Source organism: Hippocampus guttulatus, chromosome 11 (assembly GCF_054856545.1).
Source record: "Hippocampus guttulatus isolate MCC_2025c chromosome 11, RoL_Hgut_1.0, whole genome shotgun sequence".
NCBI classification, from domain to species: Eukaryota; Metazoa; Chordata; class Actinopteri; order Syngnathiformes; family Syngnathidae; genus Hippocampus; species Hippocampus guttulatus.
The window spans coordinates 18,373,858-18,396,191 of NC_141271.1; the positions used below are offsets into that span (position 1 = coordinate 18,373,858).

The 22,334-nt window shown below is 44.1% G+C and overlaps 2 protein-coding genes across 4 annotated transcripts; one reads left to right on the forward strand and one right to left on the reverse strand.

The window, feature by feature from the left end:
• The first annotated feature begins 34 nt into the window (after nucleotides 1-34).
• Nucleotides 35-17,354, forward strand: LOC147198469 (coiled-coil domain-containing protein 148-like). Of its 3 annotated transcripts, none has more exons than XM_086123771.1 (15): nucleotides 35-74; nucleotides 933-1,033; nucleotides 1,556-1,677; nucleotides 4,170-4,273; nucleotides 5,982-6,073; nucleotides 6,176-6,327; nucleotides 7,271-7,366; nucleotides 7,443-7,618; nucleotides 7,734-7,872; nucleotides 10,425-10,631; nucleotides 12,883-13,023; nucleotides 13,842-13,960; nucleotides 14,963-15,080; nucleotides 15,785-15,919; nucleotides 17,029-17,354. In XM_086123771.1, exons 2-15 carry the CDS (start codon nucleotides 982-984, stop codon nucleotides 17,170-17,172), a joined length of 1,797 nt encoding a protein of 598 aa, XP_085979897.1. In that variant the 5' UTR covers nucleotides 35-74; nucleotides 933-981; the 3' UTR covers nucleotides 17,173-17,354. The 3 variants fall into 3 exon arrangements, 2 of the variants coding, with proteins under 2 accessions (XP_085979897.1, XP_085979898.1); XM_086123772.1 differs by lacking the exon at nucleotides 35-74 and adding an exon at nucleotides 687-804; XR_015102267.1 differs by lacking the exon at nucleotides 17,029-17,354 and having other exon boundaries at nucleotides 14,176-15,080; nucleotides 15,785-15,821.
• Nucleotides 17,355-17,433: 79 nt separating this feature from the next.
• Nucleotides 17,434-21,926, reverse strand: upp2 (uridine phosphorylase 2). The gene is made up of 7 exons (XM_086123773.1): nucleotides 21,758-21,926; nucleotides 20,652-20,766; nucleotides 20,417-20,575; nucleotides 19,553-19,667; nucleotides 19,226-19,435; nucleotides 18,948-19,094; nucleotides 17,434-18,027 (listed from the first exon to the last, which is right to left on the reverse strand). The coding sequence occupies exons 1-7, from the start codon at nucleotides 21,808-21,810 to the stop codon at nucleotides 17,885-17,887; spliced, it is 942 nt and encodes a 313-aa protein (XP_085979899.1). The 5' UTR covers nucleotides 21,811-21,926; the 3' UTR covers nucleotides 17,434-17,884.
• Between the last annotated feature and the right edge of the window lie 408 nt (nucleotides 21,927-22,334).

The following is a 22,334-nucleotide window of genomic DNA, read 5'->3' on the forward strand; positions in this document are numbered from 1 at the left end:
GTTTCCCTGGTTACACTTTTTGTCAAACGATACATTGGAGTAGCGCAGAGAGGAATACGACTAGGAAAAATGTGGTAACTGCTTTCTTTTCTCATTAAATATCGACTTTAGTGTGCATAGTATGGGTGTGTAATAATTATATTAAAGCGTGTGACTGTATTTCCTCTTTAAAAATCACATTACACTCCGTAAAGATGTTTAGAGATTCAAGTGTTTTGAGTTATGATCAGGGAACAAATGAAACTCATCTGTAATATATAATGAGATATTGATTAATTTTAAGACACCTAATAAGTAGTGTATGAAACCTGTTGATGTCCATCATGTGTATGCATCATACTTTAATTTTACTTTGAAACTTGAGAGCAATATATCGTTGACTAATTAGTGAAAAATATTGCATTCCTACAATGGATAATAAAATAATAGCATTTAAACTGTTCGTTTACATGCAGCGGTGTAGAATTGTTGCATGAATGAATCTATTAAATGATTGACTGGAAAGGAGAGTCATGTAGTCATTCATACACAAAAATGAGGGGACATAATGGTGTTGTACAAAAGTACAACAAAAAGTACATTTCTCTCCTCAGTTCGCAACATTTAGGAGAATTTCAGTAACGTTGCATTTTAGCCACTAGGGGCGCGCTTGTGTTTCAAAACGCACCTTGCCACTTCCGTGTTAGTTCCGCCTCTCTCGCGGACGGCAATTACGTCATCCACGGCTGACGAATATTTTCCTTTAAACGTCAAAGCTAGCTGCTTTCTACACAAACCGCTTGTCACTGATTTACCTTTAGACAGGTAGCCAGTACATCTGTGTAACATCCTTTTTTTCACCATAGGAATGTACATTTCGCCTTCATATTGAGAAATGCTTACTTATATTTGATATGACTAACATAGTTCCTGCATTTTTTTTTCTTTTATAGATCATTTGTATGTACCCTTGATTGAAAAAATACAACTAGCACCTGGGCAATGAATGCAGGAGGTCAAGCATTTATCACCAGCTACAGACCAGAAGATTTGGGTGAGGGATTACAAGTGTGAAATCTGAGCTAGATGGAATTCCATTAAATGTCCTGACGTGGCTTTGATGCTTCTGTTCCATACGGCTTGTTTGTTCACCTGACTTTCTGGAACTCTGCTGAACTGCAAACACAAATGTCTTGACACTGCGACTTTGCTCCGCCTGCTGGGCAATCTCTTCTGCAGTGCATCATTTGACTTCTTTTCTTGCTCAATGAAAAGGAACTTTTGACATGGAATGCGATTTGGTGTTCTAGTCTTCCAGATATCCAAATCGAGTGCATCCTTTCTTGGTTTAATGTCAATTCATCCCATTGAGTTAATTGTTCTTGGTTCAAACTGTCACTGATATATGGGTTTCACATTACCGTAATGCTCTTGCATGTGGGAAAGGAGAGCCACACTGACACTGACTTTACCTTCCGTGATTATTATTAGTGAATACGGGAAGTGAAAATAACTCTAGCTTCCACTCTCTTGTCACTTGAGTATCGACCCTTGTTATTTACTTTCCTCCATGCAGACAAACTGACAACGCAACTGAAGAATGGCCTGTACAGATCAAACTACAAGCCGACGGAATATGCCAAAGTGCAAGCCATGGTTGACGCCAAACGGCTGGAGACTGCTGCGATTGGAAAAAAGGTGAAGTCAGTATTTATCGTTAACTTTTGCAGCAATCCTGAAACGCAAGAAAAGAGACGCATCATAGTGTGTCTCTTTTCTGCTTTTGAGAGCCCGTCTTCGGCGTTTTGCATTGTTTGCCAGCATTAGGCTCAGTGGGCTTCAGGCAAAGCGATGTAGTTGTTTTAAATACACAATGTGTCTTAGTTTTATTTTTAGTTTGACGGGTAAACGTCAACTGGGAGTGGCACGAAACAGCTTGAAGCCTCTCTTTTGCATTATTTATTTTCTCACTATCTGCCAAACTGCTGCATGTTGTCAAGTGAGTTGAGTTCACTGCCACGATCTGAAAAAAAATAATTAATGGGTCAGTTGTATCTCAAGGCTCCACTTTATTAGACAGAGCTTTGGCTTGAGCACAAAAACAGCAAATAAGGGGAAGGCGCTATGCACGCAACAAAAAAGTCAATTATCAATGTCATCCGTCCATTTTCTAATCCGCTTATCTTCACGAGGGTCCCGGGCGAGCTGGGGCCTATCCCAGCTGTCTTCCAGCAGTAGGCAGGGGCACACCCTGAGCTGGTTGCCAGCACATCGCAAGACACACGTAGACAAACAACCTGTCGTGCTCACAATCACTCCTAGGGACAATTTAGAGTGCTCCGTTAACCTGCCACGAGATGTTTTTGGAATGTGGGGGGAAACCAGAGTACCCGGGAAAAACCCACACAGGCACTGGGAGAACATACTAATCCCACAAATTCGGAAGGCCCGAGCTGGAATCGAACCCTGCACCTCAGCACCGTGAGGCCGACATGCTAACCAGCCGATCGCAGTGTCGCCTTTTCCATATCACGTTCCCTTGAAATGTAATAACATTTGATGTCGCGATAAGACGGAATGGCTCCAGTCGGTAACGGTAACATTTCCATGGTTCTGTCAAGCACGTTTATCCAGAGTGCCGCATGTTGTTGTCATTATTATTTGTGATGGTAAAGGATTCCAACTGACATCGGACCATATTGAAGAGTTGAAAGAGAGTGGCAATATCGCCGCCACACACTATAGTAGCGCCTCCTTTGATGAATATTCATCAGGCTGCCTTGGGTCGATGCTAAAAGTGTTTGAAGTTGGACTCAACGCGCGGGGAAAATGTCTGTGCTTGTGGCCAAGCAGATTAGGCTGTTCAACCTGCAGTGTTTTAATTGCTTAACTGTCGCAGGAGCCTTTATTATTATTATTTTTTTTTTTTAAAGTAGCCTTAAAGTTGCCTTTGCACCCTTCCAACCTCACTCGCTGCATAACCCAGATAAGACATTCGCATTTTTGGGCTCGTGGCGGAATAGCAAGCCCGGCGTTCTGCACACATCTCCCATAGGTGACACGATGGAGGGTAAATAAATCACCAATTGTTGCCTTCAGCGCATTTTTGCCCTCAAGGAAGAGGCCAGTGGCTTTTTTGTTGTTGTTGTTGTTGCTATTAAACGTCTGCTTTTGCGCCTTTTGATAAGATTCTGTCCTTCACATGAACAGGAATGTACAGCAGTGAAAAACAAATGCATGGTTATTGGTTTGGACAAATGAAAACACTGTATGACGTGGGAGTGTAACCAGTCAGCATGGAAAAAATATATATCTAAAAAGTCCAAACACCCCTGGGGTTGTTGTGATGCGAAAGAAAAAAATAAAATAAAAAATGATGCCACGATATTTGATTTCAAAACCTTTTCCACCATTAAAGCCAGTAAGACATCACGTAATTGACGTCCATCATGACTGCAAAATACCTCAAATACATCGAGCATAAAAGTAATTGAACGTAAACAGCCGTCGGTTGAACATAAATAGCCAACCGGTTTCATAAGTCAACACCCCGATTAAATTTGAACGTGGAACAACTTGCTTGAATCTTTAAATTGCACGACATTTGTGTTTGTGCAATTATCTGATCCAGCTGGCATCGGTGGAAAACAACAACAACAGTGCGGGAGGATAATTAGTTGCCGCACGGATGGAAAAGGCCTCTTATTTTTGGGATGAAAAATGAAAACAAAATGAACACATTAAGCCTGTCTCTTCCCCTTTCAGCAGAACTCATGATACAATGAATAAGCATTTTTGTATGTATTTTAATGTCTCATATTAGTTCTGTTCTGATCTCACTCCTGACACCAATTTTAAAAAAAAAGAGAGTTGTGATTGCATTAATTTATGTTCCATTTTAGTTCTACGGTGCTTTTCATTGATTTGAACTGTGGTTGGATTCACAGCTAACCATCCAACCTCTGACACCATTAGTAAATCTGACTAGTAGCCGCAAACTGGTTTTGAACACAAATCAATCGGCTTGACAAACACTGACTACCAGATCAAGCTTTGACCCACCAAAGCAAATTATCTGTAGGTGGAATAGCTCTCATCACTGAAGTACGAATTTAAAAGGAGTTTTCTGCCCGCGCTGCAGTTCCTCGGCAGTTGTTTCATCTTGCGGCGTATTCATCTTTCTCTCGCAGGTTCGGAGGACCCGATGTGTAGCCAAGGAAATAAAGGAGGGCGACATACTACGGCAGCACAGGCAGGTGTGGAGCAGAGAGTGCCCTCGGCTGCAAAAAGCAGAGTAAGAGAAAGTCATTATCTTCTGCAGTCGTGTCTGTCTCTGCTATTACACTAAACAGCCAATTCCGCCTAAGCCCCACTGAGCCCCAACGGGGATCTCTGGGTGGGGAAAACATGCTCAAATGGGAGTGGGGGGGGGGAGGAGGGAGGAAGATAAACTCAAATGATGGGAAAGAGAACATTCGAGCATGTTGACTTGCAGTGATGACAATGTCAATGGGGGCTGAGTGGGAGAGAACGAGTGCAGGGGAAGCTTTAGAAGGGTAGTGAATACATTAAATGGAGGATAAAAAAAAAAAAAGCACAATGCTTTGTGAAGTGAGAAAGGCAGCAGGGACCCCGGGGTGCGGTCTGTTTGCCTGCGTAATGTCTAAGCCACCCAAGGTTAATGATGTTCTCGCACGCGGGCCCCGTCGCCGGTAATGAGCACAGTCACGGCGATGTGCGCCTGACACTTCGGCCTGGTCGTGTACGATTAGACAGAGATTTTTTTTTTTTTTTTGAAAAGTACCTCGTTAAACTCGATGCACGCGTTTCGCCGTGGTTACTCCTAATTGCTCGACCGCTTAGCCCGACATGAGCACAAGTGTGACGACACGATGGCCCCGATTGAATATTTCCAATGACAAATAAATATTGGGCGCTAAATCACGCGTTAATAGACACGATGCCCATCCATCTTGTGGATTTAGGAAATAAATCACCCCTTTGGATGTGTGCGCTCTTACCTGCATCACAGATCTCTTTTCTATCCAACATTATATCCAGTTTTGAAACAGAATGACTGGTAAGAACAGGTGCCCCCAAGGTGATATTTATATTCATCAAACGTTGCCACTGACAAACTGTTTATACAGTCTATTCGTTTTGTATGTTTTTCAACTAGCAGGGACAGAAGAGGGTCTTGCCCAGCTTGTCTGTGAATTTCCGGTTTGTAAACCACATGAACGACTAACAGATGACCGTAATTGGTAAATTTGCATCACTTTCGATTTGAAATCAGCACAGCTTTTGAGTCGAAGATAAAGAATGGGCAATAAATCTCATTTTCTCACAATGATTTGGAGGGTCACTGTCCTTGACATGTTTGACTAAGCTTGTTTTTACACAGATTTTTGGTCGCGACTCGTGATTTCTTTTTTCGTGAAACCATAACATGTTCTCATGCTGATCAAGTACCAATACCAGGTATAGGTATCGTTCTGATACCACCCTTATTTTAAGGTGTCAGGTTCTTGTGGAAGCTGCCGATACCAGTCACCGATACTCAAGGCAAAAAAAGAAAAGAAATGGAGTAACTCTTCATCACCAGTAGTTGACGCTATTATTATCGCTATTATCATCTTTGTCAGAAAGAAAGATCTTTGTCCATAATTATTATTATTTTTTTGTCATTGTGTTAGATGCAATTATATTTATCAAAATTACTCCAGATATCGGTACTCGGTATCGGTGAGCACTCAAAAGTGAATACTTGTACTGGTATCATCCTGAAAACAAGTCGTAATGAAATATCATCCCTAATATTCTGTAGGTCTGGAACGGTCAGTGAAAATGCCCGAAAAGGGTTGCCGATATGGGGGAACTCTGCTTTGAACACAGCTTACTATTTTATGTGAGCAACGTCTGTAAACAGTGGAGGCAGACGTGCTCGCCACTTCTCCACCGTGCTGCCTCACTTCATCGTGCTTCATCCACTTGGCAAATAGGGTGAAGGCCGAGAGTGAACTGAGCGACTTCATCGAGAACATCAGGCCACTCAGCATAGAAGACACCGCCATCTTCTCTCTCAAAGATTACGGTGAGCTACGGGAGCGTCGAGCGGCAATCGAACGGCATTCCAGCAATTTGTTACGTCACGACCACTCATACTTAGAAGAGTCCTTCTTCGCCGTGTGTTTAGAAGTGTTCCTCGAGAGGGACCGCAAGGCATTCGTCATGGGCACTGTGGCGCCGGTTCATCAGCTGAAGGAGGACTTGTGCTTCAGGTTGGAGCAGGAACAAGATCGGGAAATCAGCAGCCCTCACTCAAACCGGGAAAAAGTGCAACATCAGGTGTGTGTGTGTGTGTGTGTTCCAGAGAAGACTTGTCAACACCACACTATCCTCTACAAACATTTTTTTGAGCGTAATCTGCAGGATTTAAGTTGCATGACAAACGTTGTCATGTTTAGCAGCGGTCCCCAACCTTTTTTGCACCACGGACCGGTTTAATGTCAGACAATATTTTCAGGGGCGGCCTTTAAGGTGTGGCGGATGAATACAACAAAATAATATGATATAACCTGCGTGAAAACTGTGGTATTTTGGAAACGTAATAGTAAACACCAATCATGACACGAGGAACATCCTATCTGGACAGAACACTCTGGTCGCTATGGTAATGTGACTTCAAAATAAGATACAGCGCAAATACGAAGTGCATGAAAAACACGACTCACCATCGCCGCATCTTATGCAGAGTGGGGCTTGGTGCTTGGGAATCTCCCGTTGAGATAAATCCGTATTTGAAGTTGGACTCCTGATACTTTGTCTTGGAAACCAGAGGCTCCTCTTCTATGTCCTGGCTGGGCCTTTTCCCCTTCTCAAAGAAACTTTCCAAAGACGTTTGTTTTTTATCTCATTTTGTTAGCGGTAACCTGTCACGTGACCGAGAAATGACCTGCGTCAAGAGTGACATACTGTAGATGGATGTAGCAGAGAATCCGGAAATTTTTTAAAATACAATATCTTTCAGATTCTGAAATGAATCAATTATTTACTCTTTCTGTGTGGCCTGGTACCAAATGGCCCACGGACTGATACCGATCTGCGGCCTGGGGGTTGGAGACCACTGATGTATAGTACAGCGCAGTAGACTAAAATGACACAGCACATTTTCCTTCTACATTCCTTCAGGTAGTTTATACGGAGCAAATCAGGCCCATCATTTCCCATGAGCAAACATTTCTGAAATAAGCTCTACATTGTACAGTAAGTTTGAAATGTATTGTTCTAGGTCAATTTTGTGAAAGACCAGCAAGATATCATCACGGCCAAACTTCAAGAAGAGTACCGTGACCTCCAAGAGGAAATTACAGACCTCGCTTTAGAGGTATGGCCCTCTCTTATCGGCAGCGTGCCAACGCGAGTATGCAATTCCTGAAAGATGAACGTGATCGCCCACGCAGAAATATCTTCCAACCTTGGATATCTTGGTGGGAGACAACATTCCAGCAGATGTTTTGGAATCGGACTGCCCTTACCCGGAACTGAAGGAGTCACTGATCCAAGCCTTCCACTCATTGTCAGACATCAACCACACTCGCCTGCAATGTCTTCAAGATCACCTGAAAAGAACAGACAAGTCGGGCCTGACATTTTTCCTTACCCTCAACTACATCTTTGCAATGTGTGTGTGTGTGTGTGTGTGGCAATCATTGAAATTGTATTCATGTTTTTGTTTTCGGATAATGTTTCAGATACTGCGGCTGGTGTCCAGATGACCACTTTCGCTTCCATTTCACCTTGTCGCAGTACACGCAAGACGTACCCAACTTCCGGGCACTGTGCTTGCATATGCTTCAAAGGGTCTTCCCGGAGAAAGTCAAACACGACCTGGTAATGAGCATTCCCTTCCAACATCCTGCCGTACAAACCCGTGACCAAAAAAAAAAAAAAAAACCAACAACTTCACACCAATCTGTTTTAAGCCTATTAAGGCAGCGATTTTACTCATTTAAACCTCTAAATGAAAGCGAAACACCACGTCAGAGTTTCGCTAGATTGCCAAAAAGTTACGCATTGAGTGAAAGTAGAGCGCCGGTCATTTTAAGCTTTCTCCTTTTCATGCAGCTAATTAACGCAGCGAGCATATCTTGGTTATAATGGCCATATCTAGCTTCTTCATTTTTGAGGGGGGGCAGGGGAGAGCTTTTCATTTGGAAAGCAATTACAGTTTTAATGTCATGCACCCCCAGGGATGCTCGCGCACCACTTTGGGAACCCCAATTCTGCGATGTACACAACATTTGTCATCGAATGAGGTCGAGTCTGAAGTTTCCCTTTGTAATTCCGTCACAGAAGCTCAAAATGAGAGAAACGGCTAACATCTTCAAATATCAAATCTGAGCATGAGTATCTTTCTATATTTAGAATTGTTGAAATCTCTCATCTTGGCCTTCGTAAAACACTTTTTTCGTTGTATTAAATGCATATTTAGTCCCCAGCATGCTGTCACCGGGTAATGGACGAGTTGCTTCCATCATGGCTTAGTGTCACCATGACAACAGTCTTTGCCGCTGTCTCTCACACGCAGCCGGAAACCTCCCTCGTATCACAGCTGTCAGATCCTGAGCTCAGCCTCAGGGGAGATGCAAGGATGAAAATGGCAATTTTCTTTTGAGAAAGAAAGCCGCGCCTTTACTCGTTATTGACGTGCCTCGTCTGCAATATTTACGCCATTTGCCAGGTGCAGATTAGCTGGCTGGCAAAGTCTCGATTTTATCGTGTCTCATCGCTGAAGTCAGCGCTCTGATTGAGACCCGCCCATTTCGAGGCGAAAAGAGCCAACTATTTATTTTCTGTCCAAATGGGGAGTTATGTTATATTGCTCTTCGAATGCCACAATTAGCCATAGCAGGTCTTGAGGAAATTTCAAAGTGTACTTTCAATTAAGTGTATAATTTTATCCGCAATTGAGTTAACGGAAGACGTGCCTTTGGAGCTCATCTTGGCCAACTGTCAAGACCTCCTCAAATTTGAGTGGCACTTTTCCAATGCCCCCTCCAAATGCTCTTCGCTGTCGCCCTGGTGACACGTAGACCAGCAAAGCGCTGGCCGGATCGTGGAGTAATTCCCTCGCAATGTTCCGCGTCAGGTGCAGGACGAAGCACCTTGTCCCAGTGTATCGGGGGAGCCATTTTTATCCCCTCTTGTCTTCGTGGAGACATGACTTCACCCAGTGGCTCCGCGTGAGGCTGCAGCAGCTCTCTTGGCGACTATTATATTTCGACGACAGTTTTGTGGTGTCCCAGTCAGAGAAAACCCCGTTACAGAGCAGTGGACCTGCTTCTATTGTGGAGAATATGTCCTGAGCCATTCCGAAAACATTTTTCGTACAAACAAAGAATAGTCCGACAACAACTTTGAGTTGGTAAAATGTAATCGTATTGAGTCTTTTTTTTTCAGAAGGTAAAAATTTGGTGACTGTCAGTATTTTTTTGTCTACTAGTGTTGCGCCACCTTTTGTGTGAAAAAAAAACTCCATTGCTTAAAGGCCTACTATTGATGCTAATTGTTAGCCCGTCGATTGCATTTTCCTTCATGTGTTACTATTGAAATAGCAGGGGGCATACATAAGGCAAAGTTTTTGGCTCGTTTTAAATACCCCCCTGCGTGATTCCTTTGATGTTTTGTTTGACTGTAAACGTCATCTGGGAAATGCATCGAAGCAGAAGTTGGAAATTTGATCAGACGTTTAGTTGAAAATGTTTCCCTGCGATACGCTCTACAGCGTGTGCCCCCCAGTCGTGATGATGAAGTGCAAGATGGTTGGGGGCGGGGGGGTCACGCTAACCCATTTCAATAACAGCAATTCAGCACAGGGGGGTGCGATTTTGACACTTTTCTACATTAATGAACATGATTTGCCTCACAGCCTCTGGCGCTTGTGTTCCGTCGGCAGGCCGGTGGCTTCGCTCATTTTCAGTAAAGTCAGTCAGCCGTCTAATGCCTTCCCACCATCAGTTAGCTGCTATTAGCCCAGAGATGAATATCATTCCACGTGTTCCGCAAAAGCAGCCAAGTGATGCAGCCGCAGTGAGTCCTGACAAAATGATGAATAGCGTGTGGCAGCCCTCACGCAGAAAACAACTGCTTTTCTTCAAGACGTTGCACAGCCAGGAAAGAGAGAGGAGGGCCTTTTTTGTCGTCATTGTTGTTTTTATTCACTAGCCTTGCTCAAACGGAGAAAGACTTCTCCCTATGGTCCTCCTGCCTTTATCACAGGCTGTATGTCTTGTAGAATGGCTGTAAAAAGCGTTTGCATCAATTTAGCACCAGAAGCACCCTGAAGAAAACTCACGAGGTCACTGAAGTCTCGACTTCAGAGCGACATTTTTCAGCAGTGGCCTTTTGTCACCACATTGTCCACCGCATCCATGTTCTCGCAGATGGAGCACGAGCGTGCGTTGGCCAGGCAGCGCTTCACACAGACTCAGATAAAAGTCCTGACCCAGCAGTGGCAGCAGGACCAGGAAGAGCTCCTGGCGAAGGCCTTGGCCGTCCTGCAGGAGGCCAGGGACGCCTACCAGGAGGAGTTGGAGCTCCAAAGGGACCGCCAGCATCAGCAGGATATCTGCTTCCGCCTCAGGGAAAAAGTAAGTCACAAAAATTCTGATGACGCAAAAAAAAAAAACGTGACTCAAAAATTCACAACAGGAGACTTTTCACAATAGCAAATTTCGTATTATGCAACAGGGGGGCTTTTCGTTGTAGGGGGAAGCAGAAAAGAGGGAATGGCTTTAATGCATGAAGATTTTTTCACACTGAGGGGTGTTTTCGCACATGTAGGTTTCGTTGTAGAGGAGTTTCACTATTGCTTTTCTTTTGGGGGGGGGGGGGCTTGCTTTCATTTACTCCCACTTTTTTCCCACTCTCAAGAATCTTCGATAAGCAATAAGGTTTTATACATCGTAAATAAAGCCCGGGGGCGGGGGGGTAGATTGCTGCAACATGTTCAAGTGGGAAACTAACAACAAACTGGGACAAAAGGTGTTCAAGAGATGGTTTATTTAAAGGAGTTTATCGCGCCTGAACTCTTTTTTTGGGGGGCATGATTGCACTTTCGTAATGGCCATCAAGTATTCCTCAGCTCTACTTTGTGCCCTTCCAGTTTTGTTTGTTTCGTGTCCCTTTGAACAATTCTGTAAATAGTGAGTCAGTGGCTTATCAGGACGTGTGCGAGTCACTCCGGTAGGCGTGACACTTTTCATCTTTGTCGATGTTCAGAATTGGCCACTTTGCTCACGCTCCTTCCCGAACGGATTCACTCCCATTTTACCATGCAAAGTCTGTCAATTAGACGCGCGGTGGAAAATTCTAAAAGCTGCTGTGACTGAAGACGTCAATGTAAAATGAAGCTTTTGTACAAGCTGCGGCACACAGATAAAAAAACAAAACAAAAAGAAGGAAGGCCATCATTTCTTTTGTCCTTTTGACAGACTTTACAATGCTGCATAAAAGGACTCTGCTGGCTTGCCTTTATTTCATACTACTGGACTACTGGTACGTTGCATGATAGAGAATTAATGCTTTAGGATGTTCAAGGCCCCTTTGTTGCCATTGTGCACCCTGGATCAAATTTAGACACAGGTATTACGTACAGAAACTGCGCTCTCGACGGTCGATTGCGATCTTCAAGCTGCAGTCGTTGACCGGCACGCAGACTCGCTAGCGGGCACCGCTTCCTGAGTGCCACATTTACAGATGTGCGGATAGCGGGCAGTTGATTTTGAAAAAATCAATAAATAAATAAAATACATGTGACCCTTTGTGTGTTGTAACATATGTCAAGTTAAAGTGGCCTTTAAAACTAACTGGAAAGCACTACCGCTACTGTGGTGACATTTAGCCAGAAATAGTCTCATATATACAGTATATATATATATAAAAATTATAAACTGCTTCTCAAATTGTTTTTTTACTTGACTTTGCAATTTTATTATGTTACAATTAAACTCACAACTGTCAAGTCAACTTTGTAAATGTCTTGATGATTTTCTACAGTGTCCTAGTGGTGGTTTAGCAGAGCTTTGTCCGAGTTCCCCCGAGACATTCAACACGTGCAAAAAGTCTAGATGATACTGCCCTGGTGCTAATCCGTGCGGGAGCGTTTTAATATGCACACCATTCCTGGGGGGGGGGGGGGGGGGGGGTACCCTCTGTGCTTTCCTCTTGATAGGCCCGAGAATCTGTCTGCGAGCTCGGAATGCCGCACTTGAATAGCCGGCACGCTGCAGGGAGAGCCTGCGGCATAACCAGCCTGTCACTCACAGGAAAATGTTGTCGAGTGAATGTGTGTGTGTGTGTGGGGGGGGGGGGGGGTCTAAGTAAAGGGCTGAATGATTTAGAAAAAACATCTAATTGCAGTTTTCCCCCCTCGATGATAATATTGCGATTTACATTTATTTTTTTAAGGTCATTTTTTTAAGTTCCATGTTTTAATTTTTTTTTAAACACAGGCAATAAATGAAGCTCAATTACCAGTCCAATAAAATCTCCACATTTGATACGTAAATGCTTTAGTTATACGGGTTAGTCTTACGCCAAAATAAAGTCAAATGAATTAATGTAAGACATTTTTTTTTTGAGTTGTGAACTCATTCAACTCTTTGACCCGCAGTCCTTTTAAGCAAATTTCACTGCTTGGAAATGAGCACTCGACATGTTAAACAGTTCTACAAGTCGTTTCAAACGTGTTTGCTTTTGAAATTGTATACTATTTGACTCCGGTGAGTGAGCGTGAAGGAAACGTCTCTCTTTGCATTCAAATATCCTCAAGTGGCTGCCAGCCTAAGTTGAATTTCATTCAATACGAGCTCTGCATTTTTGCCTCGTGTGTGTTTACAGCTGCAGCAGTGGCGGGCTCATCAGGAGGAGGTGGCCGAGCTGCAGGCGGCCATCGCTGCCAGACAGCAGGAGGAGGCCGAGGCCATTTTGAAGAGGGAGCAGGAGAGAGAGGCCGCCCTTCGGGCACATCAGAAGGAAAAGGTGAGTCGCTCGGACGCACCGGAAGCCCTGAGGTTGGACCGTCCGAATTGGACGAAAAATTTTGGGAAATACCGTGGCTCTAAAAAGTCTACACACCCGTGTTATGTCACATGTATAATGCCACAAAAACCCCTTGTGACATAATAAAACAGAGACCTGGAAACTCATTTTTTTTTTTGGCTACTATTGTGGCTTATAACGTGTACAATTCAACTGGGGGGGTGGGGGGGGGACATTTTGAGGGGAAGTCAAAATAAACAAGTGAAAAAAAATGCAGTTGAACAACTTTACGCGCTCATGTCAAATGGTTGTCAGGTGTGTGTCCACTCCCATTTGAATGCCTTTGAATGTGATGAGTTGATCTTAAATACAGGGGTGTGTAGACTTTTTTTAGAACCACTGCGTATCACGCTCGTTGATTTCCCTTCTGCTGAAATTGTCTTTCGACATTCTTACGAGTAAAATGCTGCAAGGTATTTTGTCAGCACTGCGTCATCGTGCTTGTAGACCAGATTCCTTTAAATAAGAACAGAACTATGTCAGTGCGACTGCTTCATTAAGTCTTTCCCCCGGACCGAGACACGATGATTAATGAGAGCATTTACCATGCATTTGATTCCTCATAATTTACCCCAATAGTCGGCCAGACATTGAAATATCATCCCATTTTCTCTATTTACACTTACCTGACTCCGGCGTGGTCGCAATCAATAGGACGCCAGACCGCTAAGAGCCGTGCGCAAGTGCGATTAGGGAGCCGACGTCACCGCCCTTCCTGGGACTCTTTGTTCGTAAAACGGTAATGTTCTCCCCCGCAGCTGCGGAAATTTCATTTGGAGCAGCAGAGGAGGAGGGAGGAGTTGGAGCAAAGGGATCAGGAGAGGCTGGCGAAACTGAGGAGTGCCATGGATGAGCAGGCCCGGCAAGATAAAGAGAGGTGAGCAAAGCATCGCCGGGTGGAGACTTTGCGCCGCTTGACATCAAAGTGAAGCCCAATGACAGTTATAGCGTAGCGACCATAAAATGGCATGCGTCGCATGGATGCCGAGTCTCCCCCAGAATGACCTTTGACCCCAGACTTGATACAAGCTGGAGTGCTTTTATGCCATACTATTGATTCATTCATTTTCCGATCCGCTTTTTCCTCACAAGGTTTGCGGGTGGTGCTGGAGCCCATCCCAGCTGTCTTCGGGCAGTAGGCGGGGGACACCCTGAGCTGGTTGCCAGCCAATCGCAGGGCACACAGAGATGAACAACCATCCGCACTCACACTCACACGAGGGACAATTTAGAGTGTTCAATCAGCCTGCCATGTATGTTTTTCGGAATGTGGGAGGAAACCGGAGTACCCGGAGAAAACCCACCCCGGAGAACATGCAAACTCCACATAGGGAGGCAAGAGTTGGAATTGTACCCGGTACCTCTGCACTGTGAGGTCGACATCCTAACCACTGTACCACCGGGCCTATGCCATACTAAATCATACCAAAACATACCATGCACGTCATGTAACACATTTCCAGTTAACTCGTAGTTGTGTCACTTAACCGTCGAATTTCCATCAGCTGCAAAAGAGCCTTTTATGAATACACACACAGCTGAACCTGATTTGCTTTGTATTTCCATCACCATCTACACTCGTATTGTGTGAAGCTAAACACTTCAGATGCGACAGTGAATGAAAGGAGGACTGCTGAGGCCTGTGGCGTATGAAAACAGACAATAGAGCAGCGGCACTCTTGACAGCCTGATAAAAAGCTCCAAAGCTTGGAGTTGTGCTGTGTCAGGAGCGGTGTGTGCGGTATGTGTGATGTGTGCGGACTGTGTGGTGTGTGCGTGTGCGTGTGCGTGTGCGTGCGTGTGATTGCAGCACAGTGGCAGATGGAAGGGGAGGGAATTCTCGAGTCTTAATGTCTTCACCTTCCGCACTCTCCCCCAGAGTCCGCTTCCGGGCTGAGATGTTGCAGCGGCGCCAGGAGGCGAGGGAGGCGTGCGAGTTGGAGCATCAGAGGGAGGAAGCGGAGAGGCACAACCGTTTGGAAGCGCTCCGGAACCAGGTGGATCATTATGTGCTCTTAACCCCTCTCAAAGCCCATTGATTGGACCCATCACTGGAATTGACTCATTAGATTTGATGAAGGCTTGAATCTCTGCTGGGGCACCACTGCCACCATTTGGCAGCGAGTGAGTGATGCAGCTGTCCTCACAGTCAGAAATATCCAATGCAGGGCCATGCAAATAAAAATTATAGGGGCAGCAGAAAACATTTTTTAAAAAGCCATTTATTGAGGTCACTCAGGCCACATGCAAAAGCACAAGAAAAATACAAACTAACCCTTTCGGGGACAGCGGTCACAACAGTGGACAGCTTATCATGTTATCAGGTTACAGGTTATGATTTTTGGTGCGTGAAAGGGTTAATATAAAATGCAAGTTCCATTTTGACAAAAATGAAAATCATTTGACATTGTACTTCCTTCATTAAGATATGATTCTGGAAGACAAAGCACACGGCTTCCTCAGTAATCCCATCACATAAGACACGCTCGTGGCTAATGCTAACAAGGCACTTCCAGTATACTTGTGTGTTGCCACCAACTTGGTCACTGACATCCACAGTCCGAGACTGGGACGCCGTATTCATAACTTTTTCTTCCATTTTTACTGTTAACAGTTCTTACGACAGAAATGACAAGTCCACCACAGTCACTTGCTGTTGTAACTCACTCCGCCACCGAAATGTCACTTCTGTTGACCTCAGGTTGCAGTGGTGGCAGAGTCGGACGCAGACAGGATGATGGGAGGCACTCAGTCGTGGCGGAATCGAAACTTGACCGTCCGAGAAGTCGATATCCAGAGGCCTCTCTTTGGACTTCATACATACACGGATGCCCAGGTGAATTTGTTTGTATCAAGTGTGGGACGGTGAGCCTACCCTCAGAGAATAATTCATTTTTTGTGGTTCTATTTTATTTTATTTATTCCCGTTTTTTTTTTTTTTTTGACCCAACTCTTTTTAGAGTGCACCACTCATGTATGTGAACTGTAACCAATACAACTCCAGGGAAAGCTTTCTCGAACAGCTGAAATTTATTTGGGGGCTTACTCAGAATCGGAGGCAATTTATATTGTGGCAATCGTGTGCTTTAGACCCATTTAACATCTATTTAAATGTGACTGGTTATTTGTGAACACCAGGTGCATCCCCACTTTTAAGAGGGTGTGCACACTTCTGCAACCACATTATCTGAGTGGCTTATTTTTACACCCGCTGTCAGAAGTGCTTTTTTTTTCAATTGCACAACTAACTGAGAGGTCACATTAATAAAAAAAATCAAATTTCTGAAATTGTTTATCGTGATCTCATCCGCAAAAACTTGGCATTTGAACAGGGGTGTGTAGACTTTTCATATGCGCTGTACGCTGCGTTCCTTCTTCCTTTGGAGATTCAATTTTAGTTCTATTTTGGCTTGACTGCCTGAAATGACAGCAGGTTGTCAAATGTATTTTCTTTATTTTTCTCAAGCTGCTGTGACCCCCACCCCCACCCGAGATCCTTTGGCGCCCCCTAGGGAAAGCAGTAGATTTTTTTTTCTTTTTTAAACCAACCACTGCAGCTGGTTTGCCCTTTGTACCCGAGCTCCGAATATTTCCACCCGTTTCACTCTTTTGCCATTTCCGTGCTGCTTTGTCTTTCATCCGCAAGTGATCGCTGACCCGCGCGGTGCCGTCGATTATGCAAGCTTTTTGGCGGCTTCAACAATGTTTGCCCTGCTTTTCGCAGACTGTTAGGAACAGCCTTTTAGCTCAAGGCCACCCGGTACAGTCTGCAGTTGCTCTTATGCAACAGTGACGAATCATTTTGTAACTCGGAGAAACGTTGCCCTAAAATGCCAACCGGTGAGAGATGAGCGATTAATCACCGGGCGTGAAATGACTTGCAAAGCAAAGGCGTGTCAGGCAGAGTGTGAATCTTGAATCGTTGCCTTCTCTTGTGTTGTGCAGATCGTCGCCGATCCCAGATTGCGGGTCGAGCAGGCCCTGAGGGAGGCCGGCTTGCACCACACGCAGTACGCCCAAGAGGTCCTGGCCCATATTAAGCCTCCCAAACCACCACGACGAGACACCAAATCCGAACTCCAGTTTTAAGCGAGCAAGTGAGAACGAGTCTGCAATTTATCTCCCAAGTGATTCATTCCATGGCCAAATTTGACATTTGGCAGTTAAATTCTACTTGTGAAATGTTGATATTATGAATGGAAATGACACACACACACAAAAATTAGAGAAAGTTCCGATCGAGACATTAATGAATTATTGATGTCCACTTTGGATGTAACACAATCTTTTAATTCAAGCTGTTTAAACCACACCCAGTTGGGGTTTACTGTCAAACAAAACACAATTAAATGAATCAGACTGTTTTTATTTCAAAACAACCACACAAAATTGCCTTCAACGAAAACACACAACAGTGATACGATCCTATAAGCTTGTGGGGAAAAAAAGAGAGTTGTATCCCAGTCACATGCAAACTACACCATTTAAGATACATTTACTCTCTCCGACCAAACAATCCAATATTCTTTTTTATTTTTTATTTTTTTTCTTCAAACAACCAGAGAAACATATTTGTAAAATCCTTATTAATAGCAGCACCAAACTGTGACACATCCAATGACGCAATACAAACTTAAATCCATTTTACATCATATTTAACTTATTCCAAACAAAGTGTCTAAATGGCACATATGAACATTAGGTACAGTGTATATTTTAATACACACACGCGCACGCACGCACACACACACACACATACATGTCATATCTACATACATTGCTTTGAAAGGGCAAAGACTTTTCAGGCAATGTGTCCCAGGCATTTCTTGATGAAGTGGGCCACCAGGACTTGAGGTCTTTGCTGGTACTCCACCAGAACATCGTGAGGGGACGTAATCTGGTCGCCCTCAAAGCGGTTCAGCAGTGTGACGCAGATGACGGCCGCTAGAAAAATCACCCAAAAGAAATACAGTCATGACTACATGAAAATTCAGTGGAGAAAAATTGTGTTTAATTGTATATACTCTTAAAACTGCTGGGGCAAAAATACACCGGGGTCAATTTGGCCTAACTTGTGTATTATTTTTTTTTAAAAAAGAAAAAAAGAAGTAAATTGGTTGTTTTGGTACAAAAAGACCCAAACTTGAGTCTCATTGACGCAAGTAACGGGCCAGTCCAAAATTTGGAGTAGAATTGGGTTATTTTTGACCCAGCAGTATTAAGGGTGTATGGAGTACACTCTAAAAACATTAAGTTGGATAAAAAAGAAAAAAAAATCAGTTATAACTTGCCTTGTTTTGTTCTAAATAACTCAAAAAAATTGGTTGTTTTGTGCGAAACACCTCGAACAAATTGGGTTGTTTTGTGGGTTATGATAAATGGGCTGTCACTTGTGCAGCGCTTTTCTACCTCGGGTACTCAAACCGCTTCACACCGTTACCGCATCCACCTGCTGGTGACGCAGCACCAGGAGCAACAGGGGCTTCAGTATCTTGCTCAAGGACACTGGCAGGGGATTCAACCACCCACATCCGCCTCGGGAAACAACCACTCTCCCACCGAGCCATGCCTACTACCTAAAAAGTTAAGTCAAAATGACCCAAGACTAGAGGGAGCTAGTCCTTTTTTTGACACATAATTGGGTTATTTTTCTTCCCCAACGTTTTTTTTTGTGTTTCGTTCTTAAACCCCTAAAATGAGATGCTTTGTGTGTTATTCATTCCACTTTTTGCTTTAGATGAGTTTTGACCCAACCTTTTGGGTTATTCATTTACAACTGACCCAAGCGGGTTCTTTTTTCATCCAATCGTTTTCCGTGTTTGACGAAACACGTTTTCGTCATTTCATACAGCAGCAAAATTCACCTTTGAGGTCACACACGCGACACATGGCTGCAAAGACGGTGGACTCCATTTCGATGTTCCTCACGCCGGCTTCGTACGCTTTCCTCAGATACTCCAGTTTTTCCTCGTGGGAGAAGGAGCACAGAGCACCGTCGAGCCGTCCTTGACCTGAGAAGCAGAGGATTTCTCACCGCTTTGTCATCGAGGACATTTAACCCTTTTAGGGGCGCACTCATCGTGTCATCAGGTGACAGGGCGCATGAAAGGGTTAAACACCAGGTAAGGCGAGGTCCGGCTACCTTCGTAAAAGTCGTGGGTGCACATGGTGTTTCCGATCACGGTGGGAAGATTCTGCAGTTCTGTGGAGCACTGCAGAAGCTCGCTGGCCACCCCTTCGTCCAGCTCCGTGCTACGTGTGATGACTTTACCCAGAACCACCTGCTCAAACTGAGGCCGGAAGGAGTAGTCAACCGCCTTTTCCGTCACGACCACCGTGCCCGGAGCCAGACCTGGATGTAATCACCTGTTACTCTCCTTGAAAGTTACTTTTTATGGGGTTTTTTTTTTTAAAAAATTTTTTTAAGAATGTTGTGACTTTTGGGAAGCGCAGCGGGAAAAGTCATTACCGACTCCGCCGGATGTTCCCAGACGAAAGAGGATCACGTCCCTGCAGTGGGCATGGTGCAGCAGTTTGATGAGCTCATGCAGCATGATGGAGATGGACGGCACACCCATGCCGTGCTAAAAGAAAAACATTTGCTGTTAGAACGCTCGTGGCGCCATGTCCGGCGAACCCTCACATCTTCGCGGATTCACAATTTTTATTTTATTTCTTAATTCAAGGGAAACCGTTGTAATTATAACCTCATATAAATGCCATTTTAGTACAAGGAGAAGAAAGCAGACTCTGTTCTATCGCCACTTTGTTTTGAGACAAAGCAAGATGTCTGGTTGGGGGCACCGCTTGCTTGAGGCAGATAGATGACCTTGCCTACGGTGAAACCGTCAGGCACCTCTTGGAGCAGCAATCAGGTTGTATTTCAATTGTCGGGCCAGAGCCATGTCTAATCTTGGAAATATTGCTCTGATATCATTTTGTTGCACCTCGGTGCCAAGGAACTTTGTTAAAGTGAGGGGAGGTGCTTAATTTATAATAATAATGATGATACATTTTATTTATAAGCGCCTTTCAAGACACCCAAGGACACTTTACAATCAGACAAAAACAATAGAACACAGTACGGTTTAGTCAGAACATTGTCACATCTCAAGAGAAAAAAGGGTGTTTTGCTGCAATCTTCTGTCATATGCAGTTTAGGCAATTGTGAACCCATTTAGGGGTCGTCGATTAATTGTGGATTGGCTGCAGGGCTCAGTAACTGGGGGTTCACCGTGGTTTTGTTTTGTTTTCGTCAACCAGCCCATCAAAGTGAAGCGATTGGACCCTCACACTTAAAACCAGCCCTCGATGGGTTGACTCCACTACTTACACTTATAGACAGCACCGGCCCCACTTTGTACATGCAGTAGCGGTCGGTTCCCTCGCAAATATCATGGACTTCCGCAGGGTCACCAGGCAGATTTAGTTCCTTGTGGATGAACTGGGCGAAGGCCTTCATTCGATTGGCGCTGCCGCCAACGCACACAAACTGTGAAAGAGGTGGATATCATATCATGGCTGTCTGCAGTCGTCTGGTATCATTGGTTTCGTCTTGAATGTAGTACCTTAATGTCGCCAAACATCTCGGGTAGGTTGTGAGACTTGGTGCTCAAGCTGAAGTGGTAGAGAATGTCCTCCTCTAAGGTGTGCAAGTAGGGATTTTTTACATGGACCTGCTGTCTAAAGCAAAAAAACAAAAACAAAATAACAAATACATATTAAATTCCTGCCCATTTAAACATTTTAAGAGCAGGATATTGATGGCGAGTCAACAAACTATGTGTTGAGCTCTCCCCACACGCAATGGTAAAACTGCCAACAATTTTGTGATTGTGACATCACACACGTTTGTCGAGTACACTTTGTTCAAATTTGGTAGCCTTTGGACAGAGTCTTTTTTTTTTTTTAAAGGATCCCCGGAAATGGCGAAAATGACCCAAAAATGGCCACTACAAACTAAAATAGCAGACCTCCATTGTCTATTTGAGCATGAATTCTTGAGACTTTTTTAGGCTTCTACTCATGACGGACACGCCTACCAAATGTCATGTTGCTAAGTGGAACGTATTATATGGAGACTGAATTTTCAAACAAAAAAAGAGTAGACATTTCTAGCAAAATGTCCCTCAAATGGCCACTTCAACCAAAATAGTAGACTTCTAGTATTTTTTTCTAGCATTACTTCGTGAGGCTTTTTGAGTGAAGGGGGGGGGGGGTGGCTACTCATGGTGGACATGCCCACCAAATTTCATGCTTCTAAAGCAAGCAATACATGGCGGTAGAATTTTCAAATTAACAAAAAATGCCAATGCACAGCGACTAAAATGATCCGCAAATAGCCACTTCAAACCCCCCACTTCCAGTGTCTTTTCCAGCATCTGTTTTTGAGACTTTTTTTGTGGGTCTCCTCATGATAGGGAGGTCTACCAAATTTCAAGTTTTTAAAAGTAAGCCCCCCCAAAATGCCGATTTTGCGGTAATCACACGGTAAATTTTCGCCAGGATGAACCAGCAAGATTTGGAGACTTTTTGGACACAGAAAAGCCCAAAGAATAGTAACCACAAAGAAAAAAAGAAGAAGATTGGCCTGAACATGTTATTTTGTGTAATTCCTTCAATGCCACTTTTTTTTTCACTAATTTAGCAGGCCAACCGAAAAAAAAATACTTACTTGATATATTCACTGTGGTCGTTCCCCATGGAGTTCAGTAAAATGGGTGCCATGAGTACAAGAAAATCAAGTCAAAACTTTTCAAAAATATTTCGCTGCTGCAACTGCTGCTATTTTCTCCACTAAGTTTTTGTCTCCGAAACGAGAGCTGATATAGTCGTGACCTGTCACCTCACTGCTGATTGGCTGGATAAAAGAGGAGTAGCATTCACGCGCTCACAAAAACATCAACCGAACTTGAAGGGGCGGGGCGGGGGGTCATTCAACTGGGAAATTATTTGGTCTTGCGTGTGTGCGTGTGCCCTCAGAAATAACGTATGTGTTATGACATTCTACTTTTCACCGGGAACACTCCGATAACAGTTGACCCTGACTTGTCAACACAAAGACAGGCTGCATTATGTCAACCTGTGCCAACATGCAACCAGGCCGAAAGCGTGTTATTGTGACTCGGAGAACATTTTCACTGATGCAACCTTTGCATCGCATCCGTTTGTTGCCGTCGTGCTCTCGTTTGAGTGAAGCACGAGCAATATGGCCTTAAAGACCCGTCAAGCGAATTCAGAGAATTGTTTCG

Coding starts and splice junctions, on each gene's coding strand:
- LOC147198469 (XM_086123771.1), top strand. CDS start 982: ATGAATGCAGGAGGTCAAGCATTTATCACCAGCTACAGACCAGAAGAT. Junction 1,034..1,555: donor CTACAGACCAGAAGATTTGG/GTGAGGGATTAC, acceptor TCCTCCATGCAG/ACAAACTGACAACGCAACTG. Junction 6,074..6,175: donor CTTCTCTCTCAAAGATTACG/GTGAGCTACGGG, acceptor CCGTGTGTTTAG/AAGTGTTCCTCGAGAGGGAC.
- upp2 (XM_086123773.1), bottom strand. CDS start 21,810: ATGGCACCCATTTTACTGAACTCCATGGGGAACGACCACAGTGAATAT. Junction 19,436..19,552: donor GGGAACATCCGGCGGAGTCG/GTAATGACTTTT, acceptor GATTACATCCAG/GTCTGGCTCCGGGCACGGTG. Junction 18,028..18,947: donor TCGCGTGTGTGACCTCAAAG/GTGAATTTTGCT, acceptor TGATTTTTCTAG/CGGCCGTCATCTGCGTCACA.